This window comes from Bos grunniens, chromosome 14, assembly GCF_055505025.1.
Source record: "Bos grunniens cultivar Pamir isolate PY7600 chromosome 14, Bosgru_T2T1.0, whole genome shotgun sequence".
Lineage (NCBI taxonomy): Eukaryota > Metazoa > Chordata > Mammalia > Artiodactyla > Bovidae > Bos > Bos grunniens.
The window spans coordinates 17206335-17222423 of NC_141178.1; the positions used below are offsets into that span (position 1 = coordinate 17206335).

The 16089-nt window shown below is 36.5% G+C and overlaps 1 protein-coding gene across 26 annotated transcripts in view; it reads left to right on the forward strand.

The window, feature by feature from the left end:
- The window catches only part of VPS13B (vacuolar protein sorting 13 homolog B), an 805974-nt gene that overhangs the window by 135035 nt on the left and 654850 nt on the right, over positions 1–16089 (forward strand). For all 26 annotated transcript variants that reach the window (XM_086336078.1, XM_086336091.1, XM_086336075.1 and 23 more), the window contains one exon: positions 13810–13991. In XM_086336078.1, the coding sequence (XP_086192204.1) occupies positions 13810–13991 (182 nt within the window). Of the gene's footprint in view, positions 1–13809; positions 13992–16089 lie in introns of those variants that run through there.

A 16089-nucleotide genomic window follows, 5' to 3' on the forward strand; every position in this document is an offset into this window, starting at 1 on the left:
TGCTGCTAAGTTGCTTCAGTCGTGTCCGACTCTGTGGGACCCCATAGATGGCAGCCCACCAGGCTCCCCCTTCCTTGGATTCTCCAGGCAAGAGCACTGGAATGGGTTGCCATTTCCTTCTCCAATGCATGAAAGTGAAAAGTGAAAGTGAAGTTGCTCAGTTGTGTCCGACTGTTAGCGACCCCATGGACTGCAGCCCACCAGGCTCCTCCGCCCATGGGATTTTCCAGGCAAGAGCACTAACTTCAAGTATAGGAACAAATAGTCATTGGAGGTCCCTGTGTTCAAAAGATCATACAGTGCATAGTTTGTCATAGAAGAAAATCTCTAAGAACAGCATCATAATACTCTTGTATAACATTTTGACTTAATTCCACTGCATACAGTGATTTCTTTGAACCTCACAACCGACATTTGAAATAAACAAGTCAGTTATTTTTACCTCTTTTAATAACCTCTTTTTCAGAAAACTAAGATGGGAAATAGATGGGGAATCAGTGGACACAGTGTCAGACTTTATTTTTTTGGGCTCCAAAATCACTGCAGATGGTGATTGCAGCCATGAAATTAAAAGACGCTTACTCCTTGGAAGGAAAGTTACGACCAACCTAGATAGCATATTAAAAAGCAGAGATATTACCTTGCCAACAAAGGTCCGTCTAGTGAAGGCTCTGGTTTTTCCAGTAGTCATGTATGGATGTGAGAGTTGGACGGTGAAAAAAGCTGAGCGCCGAAGAATTGATGCTTTTGAATTGTGGTGTTGGAGTAGACTCTTGAGAGTCCCTTGGACTGCAAGGCTATCCAACCAGTGCATCCTAAAGGAGGTCCGTCCTGGGTGTTCATTGGAAGGACTGGTCCTGAGGCTGGCACTCCAATACTTTGGCCACCTCATGCGAAGAGTTGACTCGTTGGAAAAGACCCTAATGCTGGGAGGGATCAGGGGCAGGAGGAGAAGGGGACAACAGAGGATGAGATGGCTGGATGGCATCACTGACTCGATGGACATGAGTCTGAGTGAACTCCGGGAGTTGGTGATGGACAGGGAGGCCTGGTGTGCTGGGATTCATGGGGTCGCAAAGAGTTGGACACGACTGAGCGACTGAACTGACTGACTGTTACAGATATGGAAACGGATGATTAGGAAAGATGATGCAGTGGATTGAGAGAGATGAATTTTGCCATATCTAGAAATGCACTTATTCTAGATGTTTAGTTCTAGGTCTGGTTTAGTGTTGGTGATAGAGCCATTAATAGTAGTTGGTAATAATGAGTTTTTGATAATGGCTTTGATTGTATTCATTATAATTTATAACTGTAAAAATATTTCCAGTTTCCTAGATGAATCTGTTACTACTCAGCGCTTTTTAAGTTTCAGCTGTTTTTTTTTTTTTTTTTTTTAAATTTTTTACTTATATGGCTGTAATGAGTCTTAGTTGCAGCATGTGTGGCTAGTTCCTCAACCAGGGCTGGAACCTAGGCCTGCCACAGTGAGCGTGCAGAGCCTTTGCCACTGGACCACCAGGGAAGGCCCGTTCAGTTGCTCTAAAAATATTTTTTTGATACCTGTCAAGTGCGAACTGTTGTGTTGTAGGCCTTCGAGTCCCAATATGAGTAAGATACAGGTCTTTGTATTTTCTTTCTTGATTCTCTAAGTATTTAGAGAGGAGTTCTTAGTCCTTGGTGGCTTGGATGGTAAAGAATCTACCTGCAGTGCAGGAGACCTGGGTTCAATCCCTGCGTTGGTAAGATCCCCTAGAGAAGGAAATGACAACGCACTCTAGTATTCTTGCTTGGAGAATTCCATGGACAGAGGAGCCCAGCAGGCTATAGTCCATGAGGTCACAAAGAGTCGGACACAACTGAGTGACCTTCACTCACTCTCGGTTACCAGCTAATACATACATCTGAAACCAAATTTGTGTAATTTGTTTTTGGAAGAAAGTTCTATTTATATTGTTTTCCTGCCTGAAGCACTTTACTTCTCATAGCTTTTATTGTAAAGATTAGAACATTTAAAACTTTCAGTGATATCCTCTAATGTCTGGCCCCTTCTTAACTGTCTGGATTCATCTGAATATCTTCCTCTCTATCCCTTCCCAACTTCTTGACTTTTTCAGTGTCTTTTTTCTTTTAAAGCCAAGTCTTTCACCGTACTGTCTCAGTAGTCAGTGGCCTAAATAATTTTTACTCACTCCTCAGATACTGACTCAATTGATCTTTTCTCTGGATCATATCCCCCTATTATATTTTTTAACAGATTATTTTTCCTGCTTTGCATTGTACTTTTCATAGGAGTGATTTTTACACTTTTCTTTTTTGGGTGATTATTTAATAGCATTTTCCCTTTTTACATTAAGTTCAGTAAGGACTGTCTCTTTTTCTATGGAGGTCATTAATCTTCAAAACCTTGAAACTATGGAAAATACAAGTAAATACTTATTGACATGCAGTTGCTAATTTCTTCAGCCATTCTAGTGGTTTTTGATTTTTTGATCAAGATTTTAGTTTGTATGCTTTTTTCTGATGACCAAATTTGTATCCTTTGTGCTTACATAATATATGTAAAATGTGCTCTTGGCCAGAGCAAAAACCAATGACTTTAATTACTGAAATTAAACTAAAATTTTAGTGATTTTTTTCTTATCAGAATTCTCAAAATAATATTTGAAAGTTTTTAATTACGTATATAAGATATATTGCATGAACACACTTCTTTTTTTTTGTAAGTAAACATTTTTGCTTAAGTACGGGACCTGTCTATATTGAATTAACTTGTGTGAGAGATGATGAGATTATTGAAGAAACAACATTTTGCTCTCTTGTATTTTGTTGGTTTGCTACCACCTATAGTTCATTGTAAGATTTTGAACTTTATATGTTACAATAAGACATTCATTAAATTTTAATTTTAGTGATGGACAACTTTTATTTCTCATTTTCTCTGTCCATATGTCATCTAATATTTAAGTTCCAAATATTTCAAAAATTTGGAAAATGATAAAATGTTCTCATATCTCAGTAGAATATAATTTGTATTTTGCAGGTATGTGAAATGGTCAAATGGTGGTAATTAAATAAATATAGCAGTTAATATTGTAGGAATATTGATAAAGTGATACACTGGCTAGTGAATGTAAATCTTGATTCAAACAACAGAATGTCAAGTATGCATTAAAAGACCAATGTGGAAGAGTATGTAGTTATGTAGAAAAATCTTGATTGCTGAGATACGTTGCTTAGTCATAAAAAGCAGGCTTATATATATATATATGTATATATAACACATATATATATGTATATCTTCATTAAAATTATAAATATGTCTATGAATCATAAAGAGACAGAGGCATGTAGATCTGTTTGCTGAATTCATAAAAAGTGGTTATTGTGGGGAGTGGAGTGGGAAGGAGGAGGAAAGAGGGACTTTAACCTTTCATTTTACCTACCATTTAGGTAAAGAAGTTTTTTCTCATCCATGAGTGTTGATATATTGTGTAAGTTAAAGAGTCATTGTGTGCAGAATGAAATACAAATTTCTAAGCTTTTTAAACTGCTTTCATTTCTCAGTTGAATTAGTGAGTTTTGTACTCATTTTATTTTGGAAAAAGTGATCTAATCTTATTTTACTGTACAGGATATGAGTAATAACAAAAATACATTTTTGGAACCAATTTGTAGGTTCAGACCTTGCATTTGGGGACTCTGTATAAATCTTTAGATCCAGCTGTTGCTGAGGATATTCTTGCAATTGCGTGAGGTGTGTTGATTTTAAAAGAATGGATGATTGTCCTGAAGTGTACGTATGGCAAAAATTTTATAGTATTGCTATGAATGTGAATGGATTGTTTAATTCCTTTGCATGAGTATTTAAAGCCACTTCCATGTTTTTTATTTAAAATTTTGGAGGAAGAATTTTCTTTACAGAAATGTCAGATTGGTCCAAAAATTTTATCAGCTCTGTATTGTAATTTGTCAGCAAATGATACAGACAGAATCTTTTGAAGTGTTTGTTAATTAGGGCATATTCATTTTCAGTCTTTGCTACTGCACAATCAAGACCTACTTGTTTCTTTTTCCTTAAATTTGTTCTGGAGTTTGTCCAAGTTGAGTTCTAATGAATTGTTTATCCCACTAGTTACATTAGGATTTATTTTTCCCTAGAGAGTAATGTTTGAATTGATAGTTTTTAAACCTATTCTGTAAAATGAACATATGTTCTAACTTGGACTTCTGGATATGTGAAATAGGCATTTGTTAAATAAATTATTTTATTTTCACGAACTTAACTGTTAAAATGTAGGTTTAGTGATATTTCAAAAATATGAAGTAAATCCAGAAGTTGTTAGGTAATTTTAGTATAACTTTTATTGAGCTGTTTTGTTTTAAGCAAAGTTTAAATAAATTTGTAGTGGTATAAATCACAAGGAAGATTATACTTTTATTGTTCATTTTCATTGACATTTTAATGAGCTCCCAAAATAGCTTAAAGTTATATAAAATCTATTGATCTCTTTAAAAAAATAATTGAAGCAAATACAGTATAATGGTATGGTTTGCTGAATTGTGTTTGTTGAAATGGATCCATGGATATTTCCTATTTTCTATATTAACCTGTTAGAAATATCTCAAAGTTGAAAAAAATAAAAGAGAAAAAACCCTCTTCATTGATACTGCTACACTAACAGGTACATCCTATATTCTACCATCTGCCAAATCATTTATAAATGGTTTTAGTTCAGATGATACTGGAGTATTTAGCAGAAATATAATAAAATGTAATTTTATTTACAGTCAGTTACAGCTGGAAAATAAATCACAAAACATTCCCTACATGTATGCTATAATTTACTTGTTTGTTATTGAATTTTGGCTTTTGTACAAAGTATAAATTCTTTCCTTTGATGTTGAATTAAGTTGAACCTGAAGGAGAGCGATACCTTCTACCCTTGGGCAGTATTAAAATATAGAATAAATTAATCTTTTTGAATTTGCATATGTTTAAGTTTTTATTCAAATCTGTGTTATCCTTTTGGGAATCATTTTATGTGACATATGATGGCTTGCAAGTTAGACTACCATATACAGTAGGTGAATTTTTTATGAAATGGTAAAGGCCCACTTGTAAAAAGAATCCTGACTGTAATTTTGCCTTATAAATAATTATTGCTAGAGTTATAAGAACATGGCTCTGGCTACACCATAGGACTTCCTGAATACCACAGAATATCTGGCTAAAGATAGATATTATTAAGCTAATTATACATATTTATATTGTAGGTTTCCAAATGTGTGTTCTGTTTACTTAGTATCATTACTGGTAAACTGTTGTGTTTTTGTTTTTTTGTTCAAGAATTTTGAACAGAAATTTGAGAACATAGTAGAGAGAGAACCACCACTCAACTGTTATACCCGCAATAATAGAAAAGAAAATGAGTTAAATAATGGGCACAATGTTAGAAAACCTAAAGAAACCAGTAAGAATAAATATAAATGTATGAATTAGATACTATTTTTTCTCCTCCCTCATTTGATTGCTATTAATATTAACAATTAATGTTATTAATATTAATAATATTAATATTATCAAATTAGTATTATTAATATTATCTCTATTATGTTGCTTGCGTGGTTTAAGGAATGTTTTATTTGGTACATTTTAAAATTTATTAAATTTTTTGAAAACTTTTTGGCCCCACCACATGGCATGTGGAATCTAGTTCCCTGACTAGGGACTGAACCTTCTGCCCTTGCAATGGAAGTGTGGAGCCTTAACCACTGGACTGCCAAACCCTTCAGAACGTATCTGTCTCTGTCTATTTTTTACAGTCCTTTGATTTTTTGGCAAAATGTGACCAGGTTTGTCGAGTGAACGCCAAATCCAAGTAGAGCCACATATTACTATTATGTATTTGAGAGTTGTATGGACAGGGCTATGTAGATGTCTTAATGTTCAGCTGTTTATTTAAATTATGTGACATGCTAATGGAGACAAATACTTCAGGGAGTTTTTTAATTTAAATTGAGATAAAATTCACATAATATAAATTTACTATTTTAATTATTTTAAACTGTTTGATTCACTGATTTTTAGTATATTCACATTGTTGTGCAGTCAGCATCACCATCTAACTCCAGGGCATTTTCACAACTCCAACAAAGAAATCCTGACTCTCTGATTCTGGATAGAGACTGCCACATACGACATGTGGCATTTTCTGTCAGTGGCACTAGTGGTAAAGAATCTGTCTGCCAATATAGGAGATGCCAGAGATGCAGGTTCCATCCTGGGTAGGTAAGCTCCCTTGGAGAAGGAAATGGCAACTGATTCCAGTATTCTTGCCCGAAAAATTCCATTGACAGGAGCCTGGCAAGCTACAGTCCATGGGGTTGTAAAGAGTTGGACATGACTGAATGAGCTTTTCTTTTACTTACCTTGTTTTCAAGGTTTCTTCATGTTGGGCATGTATCAGTACTTCATTACTTTTTATGGCCAAATACTACTACTGTATAGGGATATTTTGTTTATTTATCAATTGTAGCTTTGCATCTTTTCCACTTCTTGTGCTGTGCCTAGTCATTCAGTCATGTCCAACTCTTTGCGACCCCATGGACTATAGCCAGCCAGGCTCCTCTGTCCGTGGGGACTCTCCAGGCAAGAATACTGTAATGAATTGCCATGCCTTTCTCAGGGGATCTTCCCAATCCAGGGATTAAACTTAGGTCTCCTGTGTTGCAGGCAGACTCTTTACTGTCTGAGGCACCAGAGAAGCCTACTTCTTGGGTAATAATAATGCTGCTGTGAACATGCATGTATGAACTCTAAGGTAAACAGGTTTTCAATTCTGTTGGCTACATACCTGACAATACAGTTGCTGTTTTTACATTTTTGATTAACTGTCAAGTGTTATACACAGTGGTTGTACTATTGTATACATCCACTTCAAAGTCTGAGAGTTCTAATTCCTCCCCATCCTTGCCTACACTTGTTATTTTGTTGTTGTTGTTGTTGTTGTTTTCCTTAACCTTTTATGTCCAACCTAGTGGGTATGAAGTGGTATCTCTTTGTGTTTTGTTTTCTTTGTCTTCTCGATGTGTGGCATGTAGGATCTCAGTTCCCTGACTGAGTATTAAACCCGTACTCCCTGCAATAAAACTGCTAAACCACTGGACCTCCAGGAAGTCCCTCTGTGTGGTATTGATTTTCATTTCCCTAATCAGATCAGATCAGATCAGTCACTCAGTCGTGTCTGACTCTTTGCGACCCCATGAATCGCAGCACGCGAGGCCTCCCTGTCCATCACCAACTCCCGGAGTTCACTCAGACTCACGTCCATCGAGTCAGTGATGCCATCCAGCCATCTCATCCTCTGTCGTCCCCTTGTCCTCCTGCCCCCAATCCCTCCCAGCATCAGAGTCTTTTCCAATGAGTCAGCTCTTCGCGTGAGGTGGCCAAAGTACTGGACTTTCAGCTTTAGCATCATTCCTTCCAAAGAAATCCCAGGGCTGATCTTCAGAATGGATTGGTTAGATCTCCTTGCAGTCCAGGGGACTCTCAAGAGTTCTCCAACAGCACAGTTCAAAAGCATCAATTCTTCGGCGCTCAGCCTTCTTCACAGTCCAACTCTCACATCCATACATGACCACAGGAAAAACCATAGCCTTGACAAGACGAACCTTTGTTGGCAAAGTAATGTCTCTGCTTTTGAATATGCTATCTAGGTTGGTCATAACTTTCCTTCCAAGGAGTAAGCGTCTTTTAATTTCATGGCTGCAGTCACCATCTGTAGTGATTTTGGAGCCCAGAAAAATAGTCTGACACTGTTTCCACCGTTTCCCCATCTATTTCCCATGAAGTGGTGGGACCAGATGCCATGATCTTCGTTTTTTGAATGTTGAGCTTAAAGCCAACTTTTTCACTCTCCACTTTCACTTTCATCAAGAGGCTTTTTAGTTCCTCTTCACTTTCTGCCATAAGGGTGGTGTCATCTGCATATCTGAGGTTATTGATATTTCTCCCGGCAATCTTGATTCCAGCTTTTGCTCATCCAGCCCAGCATTTCTCATGATGTACTCTGCATATAAGTTAAATAAGCAGGGTGACAATATACAGCCTTGACATACTCCTTTTCCTATTTGGAACCAGTCTGTTGCTCCATGTCCAGTTCTAACTGTTGCTTTCTGACCTGCATACAGATTTCTCAAGAGGCAGATCAGGTGGTCTGGTATTCCCATCTCTTTCAGAATTTTCCTCAGTTTATTGTGATCCACACAGTCAAAGGCTTTGGCATAGTCAATAAATCAGAAATAGATGGTTTTCTGGAACTCTCTTCCTTTTTCCATGATCCAGTGGATGTTGGCAATTTGATCTCTGGTTCCTCTGCCTTTTCTAAAACCAGTTTGTACATCAGGAAGTTCACGGTTCACATATTGCTGAAGCCTGGCTTGGAGAATTTTGAGCATTACTTTACTAGCGTGTGAGATGAGTGCTGTTGTGCGGTAGTTTGAGCATTCTTTGGCATTGCCTTTCTTTGGGATTGGAATGAAAACTGACCTTTTCCAGTCCTGTGGCCACTGCTGAGTTTTCCAAATTTGCTGGCATATTGAGTGCAGCACTTTCACAGCATCATCTTTCAGGATTTGGAATAGCTCAACTGGAATTCTGTCACCTCCACTAGCTTTGTTTGTAGTGATGCTTTCTAAGGCCCATTTTACTTCACATTCCAGGATGTCTGGCTCTAGACTTCACATTCCAGGATGTCTGGCTCTAGGTCAGTGATCACACCATCGTGATTATCTGGGTCGTGAAGATCTTTTTTGTACAGTTCTTCTGTGTATTCTTGCCACCTCTTCTTAATATCTTCTGCCTCTGTTAGGTCCATACCATTTCTGTCCTTTATCGAGCTCATCTTTGCATGAAATGTTCCTTTGGTATCTCTGATTTTCTTGAAGAGATCCCTAGTCTTTCCCATTCTGTTGTTTTCCTCTGTTTCTTTGCATTGATCGCTGAAGAAGGCTTTCTTATCTCTTCTTGCTATTCTTTGGAACTCTGCATTCAGATGTTTATATCTTTCCTTTTCTCCTTTGCTTTTCGCTTCTCTTCTTTTCACAGCTATTTGTAAGGCCTCCCCAGACAGCCATTTTGCTTTTCTGCATTTCTTTTCCATGGGGATGGTCTTGATCCCTGTCTCCTGTACAATGTCACGAACCTCATTCCATAGTTCATCAGGCACTCTATCTATCAGATCTAGGCCCTTAAATCTATTTCTTTCTTCCACTGTATAATCATAAGGGATTTGATTTAGGTCATACCTGAATGGTCTAGTGGTTTTCCCTACTTTCTTCAATTTAAGTCTGAATTTGGCAATAAGGAGTTCATGGTCTGAGCCGCAGTCAGATCCTGGTCTTGTTTTTGCTGACTGTATAGAGCTTCTCCATCTTTGGCTGCAAAGAATATAATCAATCTGATTTCGGTGTTTGCCATCTGGTGATGTCCATGTGTAGAGTCTTCTCTTGTGTTGTTGGAAGAGGGTGTTTGTTATGACCAGTGCATTTTCTTGGCAAAACTCTGTTAGTCTTTGCCCTGCTTCATTCCGTATTCCAAAGCCGAATTTGCCTGTTACTCCAGGTGTTTCTTGACTTCCTACTTTTGCATTCCAGTCCCCTATAATGAAAAGGACATCTTTTTTGGGTGTGTGTTCTAAAAGGTCTTGTAGGTCTTCATAGAACCGTTCAACTTCAGCTTCTTCAGCATTACTGGTTGGTTTATAGACTTGGATTACTGTGATATTGAATGGTTTGCCTTGGAAACGAACAGAGATCATTCTTTCGTTTTTGAGATTGCATCCATGTACTGCATTTCGGACTCTTTTGTTGACCGTGATGGCCACTCCATTTCTTCTGAGGGATTCCTGCCCGCAGGCTACTGTAAATAAGCTGCTGACACTGTCATTATGTAAATATTATTGCAGACTCATGGGAAAATTCTTTTCAGATAGATTCCTGAAAGATGAATTAGAGGCTGGGAGGCCTTGTTAGTCCTATAGGTTAAAAGAATCATTTGTTGTTGGTTAGATGCTGAGTCATATCTGAGTCTTTTGTGACCCATGGACTGTAGCCCACCAGGCTCCTGTCCATGGTATTTTCCAGGCACAAATACTGAAATGGATTGCCATTTCCTTCTCCAGAGGATCTTCCCCTCAAGGGGTCAAACCCATGTCTTCTGCATTGCAGGCAGATTCTTTACTGCTGAGCCACCAGGGAAGCCTTAAAGTCATACATTATCTTTATTTGAATTTCCCTTTTTACTGGTTAGGCTCAAGAATCTTTTCATGGTTATGGATCATTTCTATTTTTACATTCTGTGCATTTTTTATTTATATCTTTGTACCATTTTTGAATTGAGGTATCTTTTTTTCTTTAATGAATTTATAATTTTTTCTCTTAAAATGATTCCTATTTATTCTTCAGGATTCAACTTAAATACAACAACTGCACTTTTCCCTCAACCATTTTAGTGTATCTCACAGGAACTTGTTTTCAGCATTGTTTCTCAGCATTTGTTTTGTTAAATTCTAATTACTGGTTTATTGTCTCACAACTGGATTCTGAATTCTTTGTGTAAAGATAGTCCCTGTGTCTTCAATTACTAGCAGAGAACATTGTGTCTGTTAAGCTTACAAAGTTGCTCATGACTGAGGGACAAAGCACATAATTAATTTTAACTGTAGTTTCTGTGGTACATTGGGCAGGGATGATTATGTTGTTTTCATTGTGTAGTCACTAAGTCGTGTCCAACTCTTCGTGACCCCATGGACTGTAGCCTGATAGGCTCCTCTGTCCTTAGGATTCTACCTGAATCATCTGCCTGAATCACTCTCCAGAAATCCACACAACTGTCACTTACTTCCTTCTAGTCTGCTTAAGTTTTGCTTGGAATTAAACCTTTCCTTTTAATAAGATCTACACTGTGTGTGTGAAAGTCGCTCAGTCATGTCCGACTCTTTGCGACTGCATGGACTATGCAGTCCGTGGAATTCTCCAGGCCAGAATGCTGGAGTGGGTAGCCTTTCCCTTCTCCGGGGATCTTCCCAACCCAGGGATCAAACCCAGGTCTCCCGCATTGCAGGCGGATTCTTTACCAGCTGAGCCACAACTACCCACTGTATATGAAATTGCTCCCTCTTCAGTAGTTCCTGTTCCATGCTCTTCTTTTCCTATTTCTGAGGGCATTTGTCTTCTAACTTCCTTAAATCAGTTGTTTATGTTTATTATTTGATTTTTAAAATGCTTCCTATCCCCATTAAAATGAGGACACTGGGATTTTATTTTATTGTTCTTTCTTTTGTTCATTGATGTTTTAAAATGGCTAGTACTAACTTGTGGAGAAGGTGATGGCACCCCACTCCAGTACTCTTGCCTGGAGAATCCCATGGATGGAGGAGCCTGGAAGGCTGCAGTCCATGGGGTCAGGAAGAGTCGGACATGACTGAGCGACTTCACTTTCACTTTTCACTTTCATGCATTGGAGAAGGAAATGGCAACCCACTCCAGCGTTCTTGCCTGGAGAATCCAAGGAACGGGGGAGCCTGGTGGGCTGCCATCTGTGGGGTCGCACAGAGTCGGACATGACTGAAGTGACTTAGCAGCAGCAGCAGTACTAACTTGCCTCAGTCATGTCCTCGTCTTTGTGACTGCATGGACTGTAGTTCGACAGGCTCCTCTGTCAGTGTGATTCTCCAGGGAAGAATAATGGAGTGGGTTGCCTTGCTCTTCTTCAGGGGATCTTCCCAACCGAGGGATCAAACCTGCGTCTCTTATGGCTCCTGCATTGTAGGTGGGTTCTTTACCACTAGTGCCACCTGGGATACTTCCTAAGTAGGTAGTGCCTGACTACTATACATGGGCATTTAATAAATATATGTTGATTTTATAGATTTTTCTAGAGAACAGCTTTACTATGAAGCGTGAATACCAGCTAGGGTTAACATGAGACCTAAACAGTCAAAGTCATAGTAGCATTGTAGCTCTTTTGTTTTTTCACAACCCTAGAACTGCAAAGTAAAAATCCAGTCTTGACTTTGAAGGATATTAGGTTTATTATTAATAGCAAGATGGTTCTTAGCTGCAATACCAATGGCTAGAAAAGGAGCCCATTGACTTTAAAGATGACTGAAATTAGAAGCATTTCAGGAAGCATTCTTCTTTGGTGATCTTGTGATTAAGAATCTGTGCTTTCAATGCAAGGGACATGGGTTTGATACCTGGTCGGGAAACTAAGATCCCATATGCTGCACAGCGCAGCCGAAAAACAAATAGAATAGTGTCTGCAGAGAGTTGGAAAAAAAAAAAAGCCTGCCTGGAAAATGTAAAAGTAACCAATTAACATGAGACTGTCAGTGTCGCATCAGTATAGAGTATTGCTTGAAACCCCTTTATAGTCGTACGGTTAAGTAGCCCCCATACACTGGTTGTTTTTACTAGTCTGTAGTGGACAGGTTCGGGAATTTTGTAGAAGGGGAGTTCTGGAAAAGTCCTGGTCCCTCCATGTTACTTTATTAAAATGCATGCCCATAGCACTTTTTTTCTCTATTCGTTGTTTTCTCCAGGCGTATCAATTATGTATATTTTAGGTTATCCTTTTCAGACAATCATATCAATGTCCTTTTCTATCATTTTATACTTTTGCGAAAGTTGTCTGTGACTTTCTCAATTTCATTTGCTCTGTTCTTCAGTGTATTTTATGTTTTTAATATCTAAATATCTGAGGATTTTACAGATACTTTTATTAGTTTATAGTTTAATTCCAGTATAATCTGCACGTATGTTCTGTATGATTTCATTCCTTTTAATTTTATTGAATTTGGTTTAGTGAATATAAATTGGTGCAGCCGCTGTGGAAAACAGTGTGGAGATTTCTCAAAAAGCTAAAAACAGAACTATCATATGATCCAGTAGTTCAACTCCTGGGTAAATGTTTAAAAAAAATAGAAACACTAATTTGAAAAGATAATGTACTCTAGTGTTCGTAAGCAGCATTATTTGCAGTTGCCAAGATATAGAAACAAGTGTCCATCTACAGAGGAATGGATAAAGAAGATGTGGTGTGTGTATATACACACAGTGGAATACTACTCAGCTGTAGAAAAGAATGAAATTTTGCCATTTGCAACAATGTGGATAGACTTGAAAAATACTGGGCTAACTGAAATAAGTCAAATACTGTATGATATCATTTATATGTGGAATCTAAAAAAAATACAACAGACTAATGAATGTAATAAGAAAAAAAAGAAAAAAGAAGCAGACACACAGATACAGAGAACCAAGTAGTGGGTACCAAGGGGAGAAGGGGAGACACAAACAGTGGGATGTAAAATAGGTTCAAGGATGTATTGTGCAACATGAGGAATGTAGCCAATATTTTGTAATAACTGTGAATGGAAAGTAACCTTTCCAAATTGTGCAGAAAGTAAATTTAAGAAAAGAGAATAAGGATTTACTACTAGTAATTAGTAGTAAATTAATTAGTATTAGTATTATTTTTATTTTTGATGATTGACTTGATTAAAGTATAATGCTCGAGCAGTATATATGTGTATGAATATGTGTGTGGACATTATTCTAGCTTGTATTTTTTATTATTGTTACAGGTTCTGAAATAAAGTTAGTAGAATTGCATTTCTCGTTGATGGAACTCTAATTAAAATAATGTCCCTGGATACCTTTTTGTCTTGCAATTTTATTTCATATTTTTTTTTAATAAATATCACTTAATATATTGTTTGTTATGCTTTCTGTTTTCTTATGCAGGACCAAAAGATCTCAGATTGCTATAACTGAAGGCATTTTTGAGCTTCCAAATCTCACAGTTCAAGCTACAAGAGCTCAGACACTTCTGCTTCAAGCAATATATCAAAGTTGGTCTCATAGTGGAAATGTCAGCTCTTTAGCAGTTAATGAAGCTTTGATGAATGAAGTTTTCCAGACTGTAGGTAAGAACACTGTCTTCTTGACAAGTCTATGGAAAACTCTTATTAGAAGTGACTAATATTTTATCATTCAAATTCATTTGTATAGCATGATCAACTTAAATTGAAGTGTATTTCTGTGAAAGCAGGCATTTATAGTTCCTGTGGAAAATCCAAGATATGAGTTAAGTCATTCATTTTTGTTCTCTGCTATCAACTTGTAGATATATTTTATACTTGCAAGGGATTATTTTTTACCAAGTCTTTGTTCAAATTCTTGGACAACTTTTGAGGGGATCAGTGTGTATATTTGAAATGATTAAAGTCAATTATAAATATAATATATTTGATTATGCTGGTAGAGTGGAATAAAATTCCTTTTTTTATTTTATTTTAAATTTATTTTTTTTTTAACTGAAAGATAATTGCTTCACAGAATTGTGTTGGTTTCTGCCAAACATCAACATGAATCATAGGTATACATATGTCCTCTCCCTCTTGAACCTCCCTCCCACCTTCCTCCCCATCCCACCCCACTGGGTTGTTACATTACAATATGTAAAATAGATAGCCTGTGGCCATTTGCTGTATGATTCAGGGAACTCAAACTGAGTGCTGGAAAAAAATTCTTAATTGCAGTATTTTAGCATTTGTAAGCAAGTTATTTATTTTATTTATGTGAAAAACTTGAGTCTTACACCCTGAATGAACTACTGAAAATTAAAAATTTACTTTGATGCCAGTATTATCTTCATCTTATCACTCACTTTATACATAAATAGGAAAACTTAGAGAAGCCTTGCTTCTTTTACATTGTATCAGCTCAAATAAAGTTACTTTTGTTGGTAACATAAAAGGATGTATTTTTATTAAGTGTAGTTATGCTTAAGATGTTATTTTATACATTATTTATTTAGTAAAATAAATTTGGTTTTGTTGTTATACAATGCTTTTTAAGGTTTTAAGGTCAGACTTTACTATGGGGAGTGTTTTATAAATTCTTAAAAGACACAGTTTAATTAGAGCCTTTTAACATTTGATATAGCCATTGCCTAATGCAAAGTTTTATGGTTGTTTTTTGTCAGATTTTTAGGATTCTATAAAGAGATTATAGGACTGATGTTTCATTTGTTTAGAAATTCTTAGCTTATGAAAGGGCTTTGAATTCTCTAAATCCTCTGAGATATTGTACAGATCTTCTTATATGTATATACACCTATACACATATCCATATTTATATTCTCTTTTTGATTTGATGCTTTTATTAAATGTAGTGACTCTGTTTCTTAGTCTTTTGAATTATATCTATTTTTATCATATTAACATAGTTATAATTGTTTTATCTTTGGTTGGTTTTTGCTATACTTCTATTTTCATTATTTTACTTAAAACCTATCTATATTTTTATGCTTTAGGTATATGTCTTGGAAATAGCATAGAACTAGATATTTTAGATCAAATTTTATAATCTGCCTTTTTGCTAGTAAATTCAATTCATTTATACTTGTGATTGTATTTTTTGTCTTTGTTTCTATCATCTTACTGTTTCATTTCCTTTTATACTGTTTTAGTTACCTACTTTTTAAAAAAATGCTATTTTTCTCATTTAATTTTCCTTTGTATAATTGTTTGAAATTTGTATCCTCTTACTGAATTATTAACTTACAAAATAACTGATACTGCTTTGAAAAACAATTTGTTCTTCAGAAAGTTAAATGTAGAGTTAATATGTATGCATACTAAGTTGCTTCAGTTGTGTCCAACTCTGTGCACCCCTATGGACTGTAATCCACCAGCTCCTTTGTCCATGGAGATTCTCCAGGCAAGAATACTGAAGTTGGTTGCCATGCCCCCCTCCAGGGGATCTCTGGACTCAGGGATCAAACCCGGTCTCTTAGGTCTCCTGCATTGGCAGATGGGTTCTTTACCTCTAGCGCCATCTGGGATATAACCCAGCAGTTTTACTCATATATATATATATATATATATGTAGCCGAGAATTGAAAACACATACCTACATAACATCTTATACATGAATTCATAGCATTGTTATCTTTTCCTTTTTTGCATGCAGAAGTGTTTATTGATTTATTTTTATTAAAAATTAAAAAAATTATTTTTC